At 38.2% G+C, this 13,426-nt stretch overlaps 1 protein-coding gene across 4 annotated transcripts in view; it reads left to right on the top strand.

The window, feature by feature from the left end:
* ZFAT (zinc finger and AT-hook domain containing) overlaps nt 1-13,426 on the top strand; it is an 89,175-nt gene that overhangs the window by 31,725 nt on the left and 44,024 nt on the right. For 3 of the 4 annotated variants that reach the window (XM_062570661.1, XM_062570659.1, XM_062570662.1), the window contains exons 4-6: nt 1,042-1,215; nt 10,596-10,746; nt 11,013-12,478. In XM_062570661.1, coding sequence (XP_062426645.1) covers nt 1,042-1,215; nt 10,596-10,746; nt 11,013-12,478 — 1,791 coding nt within the window. Of the gene's footprint in view, nt 1-1,041; nt 1,216-4,898; nt 5,112-10,595; nt 10,747-11,012; nt 12,479-13,426 lie in introns of those variants that run through there. The other variant, XM_062570663.1, reaches the window with a different exon arrangement.

Genomic DNA, 13,426 nt, shown 5'->3' with positions numbered 1-13,426 from the left:
TGTCAGCTGCTTCAGATTCAGAAAAAATTCCGAAATTCATTTGGTTCATTTATAATTTTCTTTAAATCAATTTTTCCTTTACTTACTCGTTACCTCTGGAACATTTGCATAATGCCTTTATTTACTAAAAAGAATTTTTTTCTAGTCTGTATTTTCTACCCCTTAATCTAATGTAAAGAAATACTTCTGTATAAGTTTGCAACCCTCTGAGTTTTTATTCTCATTCTGATAACTCCTTTTCTATAAAGTTATTTTTAGAATATCAGTAATGAATCCCTCATTTGCTTTAAGGAAAAAATAGCTTCAAGGAACAACTTAGCTGATTACTGATTTTTAATTTCTTGTTTCAGATGAGTGTTGTTGCTTTCTAGTTATTGGGTCCTGTCTGTGATGCCACAAGATGTCTCCTTTAAGAGGATGAAGACATTCTGAGCAGCAAAAGATAGGGGGTGATTTAGAGGCACAAGTCTTCAGAAAGCAGTGTTTTATGTCAAGAGTTCAATTGAAAAACAGAACTGTTCTGAAATTTAATTTTTCTTGAACCGACATTTTTAGCTATTGATTTAGAAAAACAGTGGGAAAAACAGAGAGGCTGTTGGAGCACTTTCTATTAAATAAGATGGATAATGAATAAGCTACTTGGAGAAATAATCCTAAGGTATCAGAACAGTTACGTATAGAAAGGAGAAAAATAATTCGTTCATGAATGACGAAAGCATGAGAAATTGTAGAAAGCTCCTGTGGGTTTTAAGAATGATTTAGGAATGTAAGTGTTTCCGAGAAGCCAATACTTTATTTTTAAAATGTCTGTATTTCATGTATTTTCTGTATTTATATGAGTGTCATAGTGGATCTACAAATGAGAGAAAAAAAATAGTTGCCTTTAGGGACTCATGCAGCACCACTTTTTTATTTTTTTGTGACAAATAGTTCTTTCTATAGTAGTATTAATTGTCTCCTAATTCTTTCTATATTATTAGCAACTGTGTTACTGCATTTATTTTGTACATAGTTATATTCTTTCTGATGTTTGCTCTTTAGGTAATGATTCTGACGTTGACATTGACAGGAAGGAAGACGAGCGAGAAAAACCTCCAAAGAGGCCCAGAATTCAGAAAGCAGAGAAAACTCTATCAACTAAGGATGCTGAACAGGTTTCAGGAGCTAAAAATCCTATTATAAGTGTGGTTTTGACAGCCCATGAAGCTATTCCAGGTAATCAGAATCATCCATTATGTAAAGAAATCAGGTTTTGTTCATGCTGATGGTAGTTAAATTGTCATTATTCTAAGACTAACAACTGCTTAGGACATTTATTATTTGAAAAATAAAATATTTAGTTTAATTTGGTTATCTTTATGTAGAATCTATGAGTCTGGCAGCCATTCATCATTTTAGAACTACCATTACAGTTCTTCATAGCTGTGACAAAGGTTGGAGAGGACTATGTGGGCCTGGCTGTATTTATCTGCATTAACATCAGTTAAAGTTTGTCCATGAATGGTATTAAAGAAGCAGCTGAAAATATCAGTGACCAAGGAATAGGAAAGTATTTCTTCTACCCTAATAGCATTGTTTATTTCAGATCTTGATTTACATTTATCGTTAGCATAACTGTAAATCTGGTTAGGAAAACACAAACAGCCCAACGTGGTTTGTACAGTGGCATAGTAGTACTGCTATTCTCTCTGCAAACTGCTAGGATTGCAGTTTGACAGAGAACACTTGGCCATAGAAGTTAATACATATAACATATTTTTGGAAATCAAGTAAGATTTCTATGTAATAATTAAAAGATTCTTCATTTATAAATTTATCTTGTGTGTTTTCGTTAAAAAAATTTTGACGTAATTTCAAACTGTTACTGTTAAAACTAGGCCTGTATTTGACTGTTTGTTTAAAAAAAGTCTCATACTTGGCTGACAAAAATCCCCTTTTAATTTTATCTTGCATCATTTTCAGCTTTATAGCCTTTACCATTCTCCTCTTCATTATTGCTAGCATTTCTGAATAGTAGTTTTCCCTGCAAATTACAGACTGACTAGACCGTATTTATATTTTTATCGTTGTGGTTTGGAGGTTTGGATTTACTGTGTTGTTCTTCAATATCTTTTGATATTGAGATCCATGGTACACTTGGGCTTCATTTTTTAAAATGTGTTCCTACTTGCGAAGGTAGTAGAGGAAACTGGATGAACTGAACTAAATATATTCTATTTGCTTAGAAGGAAGTAAAAGATAATTTCAGATTCATTGATCGAGAAACATAAGATTTTGGGCTTTAAATTCTGAGCTGTTAAAAAGTTCCCCTTGCAGTATTGTACATATGGGGGAAGGTGGGAGAGTGCAGTAGTGAAAAAGAAAATTTTTACTGTTACCTGTGAGCTGTTTTGGAACTACTGAAACTTGGCATCAAAGCGATTTGTTTTCCCTTCTGTGTCTCCCACTCCTTTGCTCCTTTCCCACTACAGTCAGCTTCTCCTCCCATTCTGCTCCCATTGCACTGCCCAACCTGAGCAGCAGCCCTCCAGTAGCCTCCACTTCTTGGGCAAAAGGCAAAATGTGATGGCTGGTTAAGAGGCTTACATGGGTACTAATTGCTGGGCTTGTATGTTTTCCCCTTTCTCGGGGATTTCAGTAGCACTGTAACTTAGATCTCCTTTATCCAGGTGCATCTGAATCTTAGAAATCTTAGGAAGGTTCTGGGATTTTTCTTTTTCTTTGAGATCTCTACCTTTCTGTCAAAGAGCAGAACAGTTTTCAAGGGGAAAGACATAGCAGATAGAACAATCAGAGTCTCATTTTCTTAGGAAACCAGCCTAGAGATGAGCGAAATAACACTAAATACAGATAGTGAAGAAAATATAGTAAGAGTGTGACGAGGGAGAGGAAATGAAGGAAAAAAAGATAACTGCTGCCTTAATTACTATCTAGTAAATGCTTTTCTTCAGACAATTTCTATATATATATATATATATATGCTTTTTGAATTATTTGAAATGTTAAAACAACCTGCTTCTACTTCAAAAATATTTGTGGATAATAAGTTATTATAAGTTATTATTAATAATAAATACATCTGTCTTTAACAGCAGTGATTTTTCTGTATGTATTCTAGCTGGTAATTTCAAGTTAGTTAGAATAGTAATCCTCAATCAAGTAAATGAGATGGCCTTTAAACTTCACTACAGATTCATATTTTGCTGTAACCTCCTACAATTTATTATCTTTCTGCAAGCATTAGTATTCCATAGCCACCTGTTATCTAGAGTTAAACCTGTGTATAAATACCACTTTTAGTATATAATGCAATAAAATCATGTAGAAGTTGTCAGATAAGAATTCTATCAATTAGAAAAAGAGAGAAGCCTTTAAGAATTCATTGGATTTTATTCACAGTATAGAGGAAATAATCATACTCAGACAGTGCTTCCTTTCTTTTATGCAAGATGCTTTCAGGAGTGCTGTATTAACTGCTTGCTATAATTTCACCATGTATTACTTAGGTTTGGGAGACTGCTTTACATCATGTGTGCAGTAGATGATGACTAAATCGATCTCTTCCAAATCCCTTTGAACAAACAGATCACTCATTTTCTTACTTCTCAGAAAGGAGAGCCAGATAAGATTGATTTCACTCCACCTTCCTTTCCTAGAATATTTTGATAGGGACACATGAAAGGTAATATATTTACAGCTTTAGAAATCTGAAAGCTTGTATCATCCCACAGAGTAAGTATAGTTTAAGTAGCAACTTTTTCCTGCAGTCATTGAAGAACCTTTAGACCTAGCTGGAGAGATGCTAAGCCCTTAAAAAGAGAGAGAATACTGTCTTCATGAACACTTGCTCCTTGTATCTGCTTAAAAGGAGTAGAGTTTGCTGTTAACATCTCAGTTAAGGGTGGAAGTGAACAAGTACAGTTATATATGCACCTAAAAATACTTGGCTTTGAATGACAGATACTTTGTTCATAACCTGCATTTAAGGACTAATAGGTAAATCAGTGCCAGACAATTAATATTCTGTTTTTTATGTATTTCATTTTCTATATTTAAATTTTCTGATGTTATGAAAGTTTCTAAAAATGACATTTATTATTCATGCCCAGTTAATATGATTTAGTAGAGATTCTACTTTTAACATTTAATTTGTTTTGTCCTGTAATATTTTTAAAATTCATCTTGTGTGTATTTACTAGACTTGTCCTATGCTCCTGAGAAGATGGAAAACAGTAGACTTTTTAGCTTTTGGTGGAGCTTGAAAAATACAAAAATAGTTTAAAGTGCCTAATAACATAATGCTAGTTATTTTTTCTCTTTACCAAGTCTACGAATCTTTGGCTGACTAGAAACTTGTTTCTGAAGTATTTGTATTTGTTTCTCCTGAAAATTCTTAACATAAGGCTGTGCAGCTTTTTCTTTGCCCAGTTTCTGCTGAGGAGATCCCTAAAAGGCCAAGTGCTTTCTCTTCCTCCTCCACTTCATGCTGTAAGCTTACAGATGCTTGGATACTCCTCCCATGAAGATTTTGGGATGCAGGAAAGGAGCGGAAGAGCATTGTTTTGCATAATATTTTGAACCTAAGGGACAACAAAACTCTCCTTGTTAAGCTGATAACTGTCCTTTCTGTACAAGACGGCTCCTTTTGCATCTCACAGACCTGTTGTTGTGGCTTTGTGATATCTGCACGTATCTGACTGTTTCCGAAGGAGCTTTCCTGTTTGTCTCTCACTTCTCAGTTCACTTTCCCCTTTTTTGCACCAGCCTTAGTACTTGTCTCAGGTAAACAGATTGAAAAATTAAAACTGGTAAAGTAAATGCATATGTGCATATATTCATTTTCTCTGTTTTTTGTAGTTGTTGTTTTTCCCTACAGGTTTTCCTTAGTGAACCATTCTGCCTTGGGGCCACGCACACAGGTGGGAAGAGGGAAAGTGGTGACAGCGTGGGTGCTGCTGGGGAAGTCGGAGGATAGTGGCTGCCCCCTTTTAAAGCAGCCAAGTCAGTGATTCAAGTCTCTAAGCCCATCAAAGTGCAGACTGTCAGTCTGTCCTATCTCCGCAGTCTCTGGCCACGCATTCCTATCCCTTGGATGTTAGTGCATTTGCAGGGTAAATCACATCAGAAAATGAATCATCTCTGGGAGGAGAGAAGCAGTTTAGATCTTAGCCCAGTCCCTTCTCTCATCTTCTGCATCTGCATAAGCCCTCATGCTGGTGCCAAGGTATGATGAACATGTAGCTGGGAAGAGGGCTGGAGAAAAGAAACTTAACCTGTTGGTTAATAAAGCAGCTGTGGAACGGCAACTTAAGTAAGGTTAAGAGAAGTTAAGCTGTCACCTCAGAATTTGTCTTACCATGGTCTCTCTAATAGGACACAGTTTGATTTAGCTAAGCCAATCTAATGACCAGCTATGTGGAAAGAGGTCATAATCTTCATCCCACCATATCCAGATCTGTTTCTATCTGTCTTACTTAAAATATGTTTTACTTCCCGGTGAAGTAAGTTGAAAGAAAAATGAAAGTTTTTATTGTTGTTGTTGCTGTTATTCTGGTGATTGTGTAAGATTTTGGGGGAAAGGAAGATTAGGTTTTCTCAGGAAGGTGTTATGGTAGGATTAGTTTCTGTTGGTTTCAATTGCAGAATTGTTTTGGCAAGAGTTGCATACATTTGGAGCACTTTTCTCAAGATATTGTAGAAACTGAAAAAATAAATGCATCCAAAAAGAGACTGTAAGAAATAGATATTCACTTCATACCCTTGAATTATTTCATCACAGACCAAGCCCTAAACCGAGAGGGTTTTTTAAATCTTAAAATGAATAACATGGCTGTAACTTATAGGTCGATTTAGCCAGATCAGTTGTCCCCAAAGGTAGCTAGCAGTGAAAGAAGTGGAAACTTATTACATAAAGCATCCCAGCTTCTGTCAACTGTTGAGCTGGTGGATGCGTCTGGATCATTTTATTTAATACCTATCCACTAATTTGTCTAATCCCTTCCTGAATGAATTTATATTTTCAGTCTCTGAAACATCCTGCAGTAATTGTTCCATTATTTAATTATACACTGGGTGAAAGTTTACATTCTTCTGTTTCATTTTAATCCTTCTGCCTGTTTGTTTCTTTGAACTGCTCCTTGTTCATGGTTTATGAACTAGGGGATGATTATTCACACTCTCCTTTCATGATATTCCTAATTTTAGAAGTCTTTGTCATATTCCTCTTTCATTTATCTTTTTTCCAAGCTCAAGGTCCCTCAGCTTGTTTTTTTTCCAAGGGTAATACTCCTATTTTTATTTTTGTTACCCATTTTTGTTTTTATTTTTCTCTGTATCCTTTTGTCTCTAGTCTCTTAAGTTGCACGAGATTCATGGAATTTGGATGCTGGCCTAATGATGTCTCTTTGTTTCTGATCCTCTCCTAATAATCCTTCCATTCTGTTTAGCTTCCTGACTGTTGATGAGCTTTGTTTTTGGAGAGTTTGTAGTGGTGGCCAAATTACTTTTCTAAGGCATAGGTAATAAGAGATTAGAGGCTTTGCTGAGTTTGAGCAGAGATGAGGCACACTGGGTGATAGATACCTGTAGAAGCTGCTCTCACAGAATATCAAGAGGAACCCAAATCTTGTTACACTTAAATCGGATTTACTTGGAATTGATGATTTTGACTGAAGAGAAGAAAGCAAAAGACAAAGTCTAGTAAAATAAAATCCATTCTGAGTTTAAAGTAATAATGTAACTTGACTAGAGGAGGGGGTTTTGGAGAAGGATTTTTATCTTTTCCCTTAGTATTTGTATACTCTGACTTCTTGAAATGATTTTCTAGGGTGACAGTCAGGCAAACTTTATTCTTCCTTATTGAGCTATGATGTTTTAATGAAAATGAGATCTGTTATCTTGTTTATCTTGTTCTTATGTTTTTCCATAGACATATGCTAATGTCTGCTTTTAGAGACAGAAACATTGCGGACATTCTCCTAGGATGTGGGATGGGTGAATTTAGAACCTATTAGGTTATGTAGAGCATAAAAGCCAAGTTTCTTATTTCCTGGGCAAATGTTCTAGTCATTAGATAGTGATACAGCAGAGATTACTGTGGCTGGGTCAAGTAGGAGCTCATTCTCCGACAGCATCCCAAGTGGAGGGAAGCAATGTTTCTTAATGCCTCTTTATCTCCTCAGGATGGGAAATGACCACCTAACATGGGTGGACTGAATTACATACTGCAAGCAAGTATGTGTGTGTGTATCTCTGTGTTAGAAGAACCGGACCTTTCTCTTTAGGTTTTTAGATGTGTTTGTCTCTCTATTGATAGGGATATCACAGGGATAGAGAATTTAGGTAGTAGTGCTAGGGTAATCTGCAGCATTCCTTCCGCTCCAGGTATCTAAACTACTGGTGAGGCAATACTTACATTAATAATCTAAATTAGATAGGTCAGATTTTACATAGGTGCAGAAAACTGTTAAGGAATTCATCAGGCTGTTCAGGAAGTCCTCAAACATCCTGAAAGGCAGAAAAGCACAGAGGCAGCTCAGTGCAGAACATTTAATGAGAATCTTTGTCTGTATTCAGGAAATGGGAAGCTTGAGAAAGGTAGCCATGCCCATATATCTGTTCAAGATCTGTTTTCTTTTAATTGAGTGGTTATAAATAAAGAGATGGATGGATTTGATGATGTGCTGGCCAACCAGTTTTCTTTGGATTGTGCTCTGCGGTGTGGTTTTGTGGCCATTACAAGTTGTTATTTCGTAGATTTCATGCTAGTATTGCTTATATTTTATGAATATCATCTTCAAAAACCTGTTGTTTGAATGGAACAATAATGATCTTAAGTTCATCCTTCAGTAAAAGGAAAGATTCATGCATGTTCTTTGGATTTTTTTCTCTTCAGGTGTTTCATTTTATAAATAACTACATGTGAATAAAATCAAAGAATCATAAAATAATCTGTTGAAAAACAAAATACTTCACCTGTCTTGGGCTTTTTAGACTCTCATTTATGTCTTTTTGTCGAATTATTTTGATTCTTATTGTATAATCCTTCCTCTATCAATAAAGTACGTTCTATCACTTTTTCTCAGCTTTTAATCAGGTGAATTGAAAAGGGATCAAATACTAATCCCCAAGAAAAAGAAAATAAGGAGAAGCTTATGGAAAAAATGAACTCAGTTTTACCTGAAGTTGTTAACTTCAGTATTTAAATCAGAGATGATTTCCTGTGCCATGTTACTGGTTACTTTGTACCCATTAGGTTATAGAGCAGCCTTTAATTATAGGTCTTGTAATATTTCTCTCTAAGATGAATAGGTGCTCTTCTGTTAGCAAATGTTCAATATCTTGTTTTCTGTTTGTTACTCAGTATATGGTCACTCACTTACCATCCATTCATAGAATCATAGAATCAGTAAGGTTGGAAGGGACCTCTGCAGATCATCTAGCCCAACCTTCCTGCTCAGCAGGGTCACCTAGATAGAGCATGGATAGACAGGGCTGCATCCAGGCGGGCCTTGAAGATCTCCAGAGAGGGAGACTCCACAACCTCTCTGGGCAACCTGTGCCAGTGCTCCGTCACTCTCACAGGAAAGAAATTCCCCCTCACGGTCAGGAGGAACTTCCTGTGCTTCCATTTCTGCCCATTGCCTCTTGTCCTGTCACATGGGACAACTGAAAATAGTTTGTCCCTGTCCCACTGACACCCTCCCTTCAGGTACTTACACACATTGATCAGATCCCTCCTCAGTCTTCTCTTCCCCAGGCTGAAGAGGCCCAGCTCTCACAGCCATTCCTCGTAGGGCAGGTGCTCCAGCCCTCTGATCATCTTTGTAGCCCTGCGCTGGACTCTCTCCAGTAGCTCCATGTCTCTCTTGTCCCAGGGAGCCCAGAACTGGACACAGGACTTGAGGTGAGGCCTCCCCAGGGCTGAGTAGAGGGGCAGGATCACCTCCCTTGGCCTGCTGGCAACAGTCTTCCCAATGCACCCCAGGAGACCATTGGCTTTCTTGGCCACAAGGGCACATTGCTGGCTCATCCACCAGCACTCCCAGGTCCTTCTCTGCAGAGCTGCTCTCCAGAAGGTCAGCCCCCAGCTTGTATTTGTGCCTAGGGTTATTTTTCCCTAGGTGGAGGACTCTGCACTTGCCCTTGTTGAACCTCAGGAAGTTCCTCTCCGCCCAACTCTCCATCTTGTCCAGGTCTCTCTGAGTGGCAGCACAGCCACTCCTCCCAGCTTGGTATCATCAGCAAACTTGCTGAGGAGGCACTCCATCCCCTCATCCAGGTCACTGATGAAAAAGTTGAACAGGATGGGATCCAAGACTGAGCCTTGGGGGACGCCACTAGCCACAGCCCTCCAACTAGACTCCACGTCACTGATGACGACACTCTGAGCTCTACCTTTCAGCCAGTTCTCAATCCACCTCACTTTCTTCTCGCCTAACCCACACTTCCTGAGCTTCTCTAGGAGGATGTTCTGGGAGACAGTGTCAAAAGCCTTGCTGAAGTCAAGGTAGACACCATCCACTGCTCTCCCTTCATCTACCCAGCCAGTCATTCCATCCTAGAAGGCTATCAGATCGGTTAAGCGGGATTTCCCCTTGGTGAATCCATGCTGGCTACTCCTGATCACCACCTTCTCCTCCATATGTCTGGAGATGACATCCAGAATGAGCTGTCCCACCCCCTTTGCAGGGATGGAGGTGAGGCTGACGGGCCTATAGTTGCCTGGGTCCTCCTCCTTGCCCTTCTTGAAGACTGGAGTGACATTGGCTTTCTTCCAGTCCTCAGGTACCTCTCCAGTTCTCCAGGATTTTTCAAAGATGATGGAGAGCAGCTTGACAACAACATCCACCAGCTCCCTCAGTACCCGTGGGTGCATTCCATCTGGGCCCATGGATTTGTGGATGTCTATCCTGCCCAGAAGGTCTCTAATCCTTTCCTCCTCAACCAAAGGAAAGTCTTCCCTTGTCCAGACTTTCTCCCTCATATCCAGGCTTCAGGATTCATGGGGGCTGCCCTTAGCAGTGAAGACTGAAGCAAAGAAGGCATTCAGTAATTCTGCCTTCTCTGCATCCCTTGTCACCAGGGCCCCTGCCCCATTCAGTAGTGGGCCCACGTTTTCCCTAGTCCTCATCTTGCTGCTGATGTATTTGAAGAAGCCCTTCCTGTTGTCCTTGACATCCCTTGCCAGACTCAATTCCAGCTGGGCCTTAGCCCTTCCTCGCAGCATCTCTGCATACCCTGGCTGCATTCCTATCATTCTCCCAAGCAGCCTGTTCCCTCTCCCACATTCTGCGTACTTTCTTCTTCTGCCTGAATTTGGCCAAGAGCTCCTTGCTCACCCATGCAGGTCTTCAAGCAGCTTTAATAATCTGTAAAGACAGCAGCCTTATGTTATTTAAGCAGATCTGCAGTGTAGGTACTGAACATCTGACAGAAGTATATCTGCCATTTTGTGCAGATGAATTTAACAACAGAAAATAAAATAGTTGAGCTAATGATTACAGAGTTAGTATTTTGGTTACACTTGTATATTATAGACAACATACATTTTAATATGTCACTTTTAGTTAACTTTTTTTTGTTCTTTCTTCTAGGAGCCACAAAAATTGTCCCAGTTGAGGCTACTCCCCAAGAAAGTGAACCCACAACTCCAGAGACAACAGTTCAAGACCCATCACAACGAAGAGGGTATCAAGAATATGCCATTCAGCAAACCCCATATGAACAGGCAATGAAATCAAGCAGGTAGTTTGAAGTACTTATATTCATGGTCATGCAGGGTATGAATTAAATACTTCTCTATCCATTTTCATGGAATTGAAATACTCTCATTTTTTTTTAATAAAGAAACAGCTAAACATAATCCATGCATCAGTTGTTGAATTTAAAAAAACATGTGGTGAACATCTTTTTAAAATAAATAAACATTTGTGTCCGTTATGAACATCTAGGAAACTTCTGCTATATTTTGTATCAATATTGTAAATATAACTGGTTTTGTTTCTTTTTAGGTTAGGTCCAACTCAGCTGAAGATTTTTACATGTGAATACTGTAACAAGGTGTTCAAATTTAAACACTCTCTCCAAGCACACTTGCGGATTCATACAAATGAAAAGCCTTACAAGTGTTCATACTGTAATTATGCCAGTGCAATCAAAGCCAACCTAAATGTTCACATGCGGAAACATACAGGGGAGAAGTTCAGCTGTGATTATTGTACATTTACTTGTCTCAGCAAAGGCCATCTCAAGGTCCACATTGAAAGAGTTCACAAGAAAATTAAGCAGCATTGTCGCTTCTGCAAAAAAAAGTACTCAGATGTTAAAAATTTAATCAAGCACATCAAGGAAACACATGACCTTCAGGACAAAAAAGTGAAAGATGTTTTTGACGAGCTTCGCTTGATGACACGAGAGGGGAAAAGACAGCTTCTTTATGACTGCCATATTTGTGAACGCAAATTCAAAAATGAACTGGATCGAGACCGTCATATGCTTGTTCATGGTGATGAAAGGCCCTTTGCATGTGAGCTCTGTGGTCATGGAGCAACTAAATACCAAGCTCTTGAGCTTCATGTTCGAAAACACCCTTTTGTATATGTGTGTTCTGTCTGCCTGAAGAAATTTGTTAGTTCTGTAAGACTCCGTGCTCACATAAAAGAGGTGCACGTGGATTTGCCGGAGACTTCTGTTTTTAACAGTTCTATCAATCAAAGTTTCTGCCTCCTTGAGCCAGGAGGTGATATCCAACCAGAAGCACTTGGTGAACAGCTAGCACAAAGTGCAGATGAAATGAGTATCACGAGTACTGATTCTAACAACATACCAAAACCATCTACTTGTAAAGGCGAATCAAAGACGGCAGAGGTAAACTATAATGGTCAGCATAATGGTGACTTAAAGGTCAATACAACCCCTTCCTTAGAATTTGAACATCCTCTGGCAGAAAATGTAGCAGAGCCACTGTGTCAGGCATCAATGGACATAGCAGCCCCAAATATTCAATCCTGTGAAGCATCAGATTGTTTTATGTTGAAAAATGGTACCTCTGCCCCTGATGAGTTAAAAGTTTCTCCTGGAAATGAAGAAGTTGTTAATCATTGCAGTTCTGTAAATATTCAGGGTGAGGGAATCCAACTTTTGTTGTCAGAAGACAAAAGTTTAAATCAAAATCAGAACAACGCAATGACTGAGAACCTTTCTGAAGAGAAAAATCATTCTATTTCTTCTAATGAATCAGAAACAAATAAATCTTCAAATCAAAATTCAACAGAAGCCCCTAATCCTTTGCCAGCACCAGATTCTAATGCAACCAGCAGTTCACAGGCAGACTCTTCCAATGCAGTTACAACAGATAATCAGAGTGGAGCTGTTGCCTTTATGCAGATACTGGACAGCTTGCAGAAGAGACAAATGAACACAGAGCTGTGTGAGAGGATACGGAAAGTTTATGGAGACTTGGAATGTGAATATTGTGGTAAGGAGCAACAGGATGGTATTTGTTACTTTTTTATAATGCTATATACTGGCCTTCTTCATGCTCTGGTATATAGTTTTTTGATACAGTTATATGTACTTGTAGTAATAATTTTGTAGCTCAGAGTGGATTCTGGGATCCAGCTAGATTTACTTTGGGCTGTATAAACAGTGTGAAATGAACTCAAATCTCCTGAAGAAAGTACTAGGGGAATATAGCAAAGCAAAGCTCTGAAAGAGACAATTCTCTGTTGACATGAAATGTGATGAAATGTTCTGCTAAACATAGAAAATCAGCTGCTTTCTGTCAGACTGCCTCCCCCCCGCCAGCTCATAATTTTCACTGAGGCCAAGCAGAGCAGAGATAAGCATCCATGTGCAGCATTTGTTAGTCTGTACTTACAGTGTTTTAAGCTTCATATCGTCTTAGTGTGAAATTGAGTCTGACTTTTTTATATAGCCTGCAAGGATGTGTAAATAATATGCATTTTGTGCATTACGTAATGTATACTGGCATGTTTTTATGACTTTTTTTGAACCAGTTTCTGTGAGATGGAAAACTTCATTGCGTAGTGTCAGATCAAAACTGTCCTGATTTTTTTTTTTTTTTTTTTTTAGTTTAGATAAAAAGAAAGAACACACCTTTTTCATTTGTTCTAATGAAAACTTTCTGTGCATTCATCACTTGAAGGGGAAGAATTTTGGATTTATCTTGCAGCCTTAATTCTTGAAAAGACACCAGAATCAAAGTTTGGAAAAAAAAAATATTTTATAAAACATAATAGCATTGTAATTGTATGTTAGATTAATTTATCTTCATTTTTTTTCTTTCCTTTTTTCTTTCTTTCTTTTTTTTTTTTTTTCCCTCTAAGCATATTTTTATTAGTGAAGGATCTTTAGGACAAGTTTTCATTAAACATAGAAGGGACGGGAGTCAAAGATTGTGATT

Source organism: Rhea pennata, chromosome 2 (assembly GCF_028389875.1).
Source record: "Rhea pennata isolate bPtePen1 chromosome 2, bPtePen1.pri, whole genome shotgun sequence".
Classification (NCBI taxonomy): Eukaryota; Metazoa; Chordata; class Aves; order Rheiformes; family Rheidae; genus Rhea; species Rhea pennata.
Note: the sequence above shows the minus strand (reverse complement) of the source record. Positions and strands in the feature narration are given on the sequence as shown.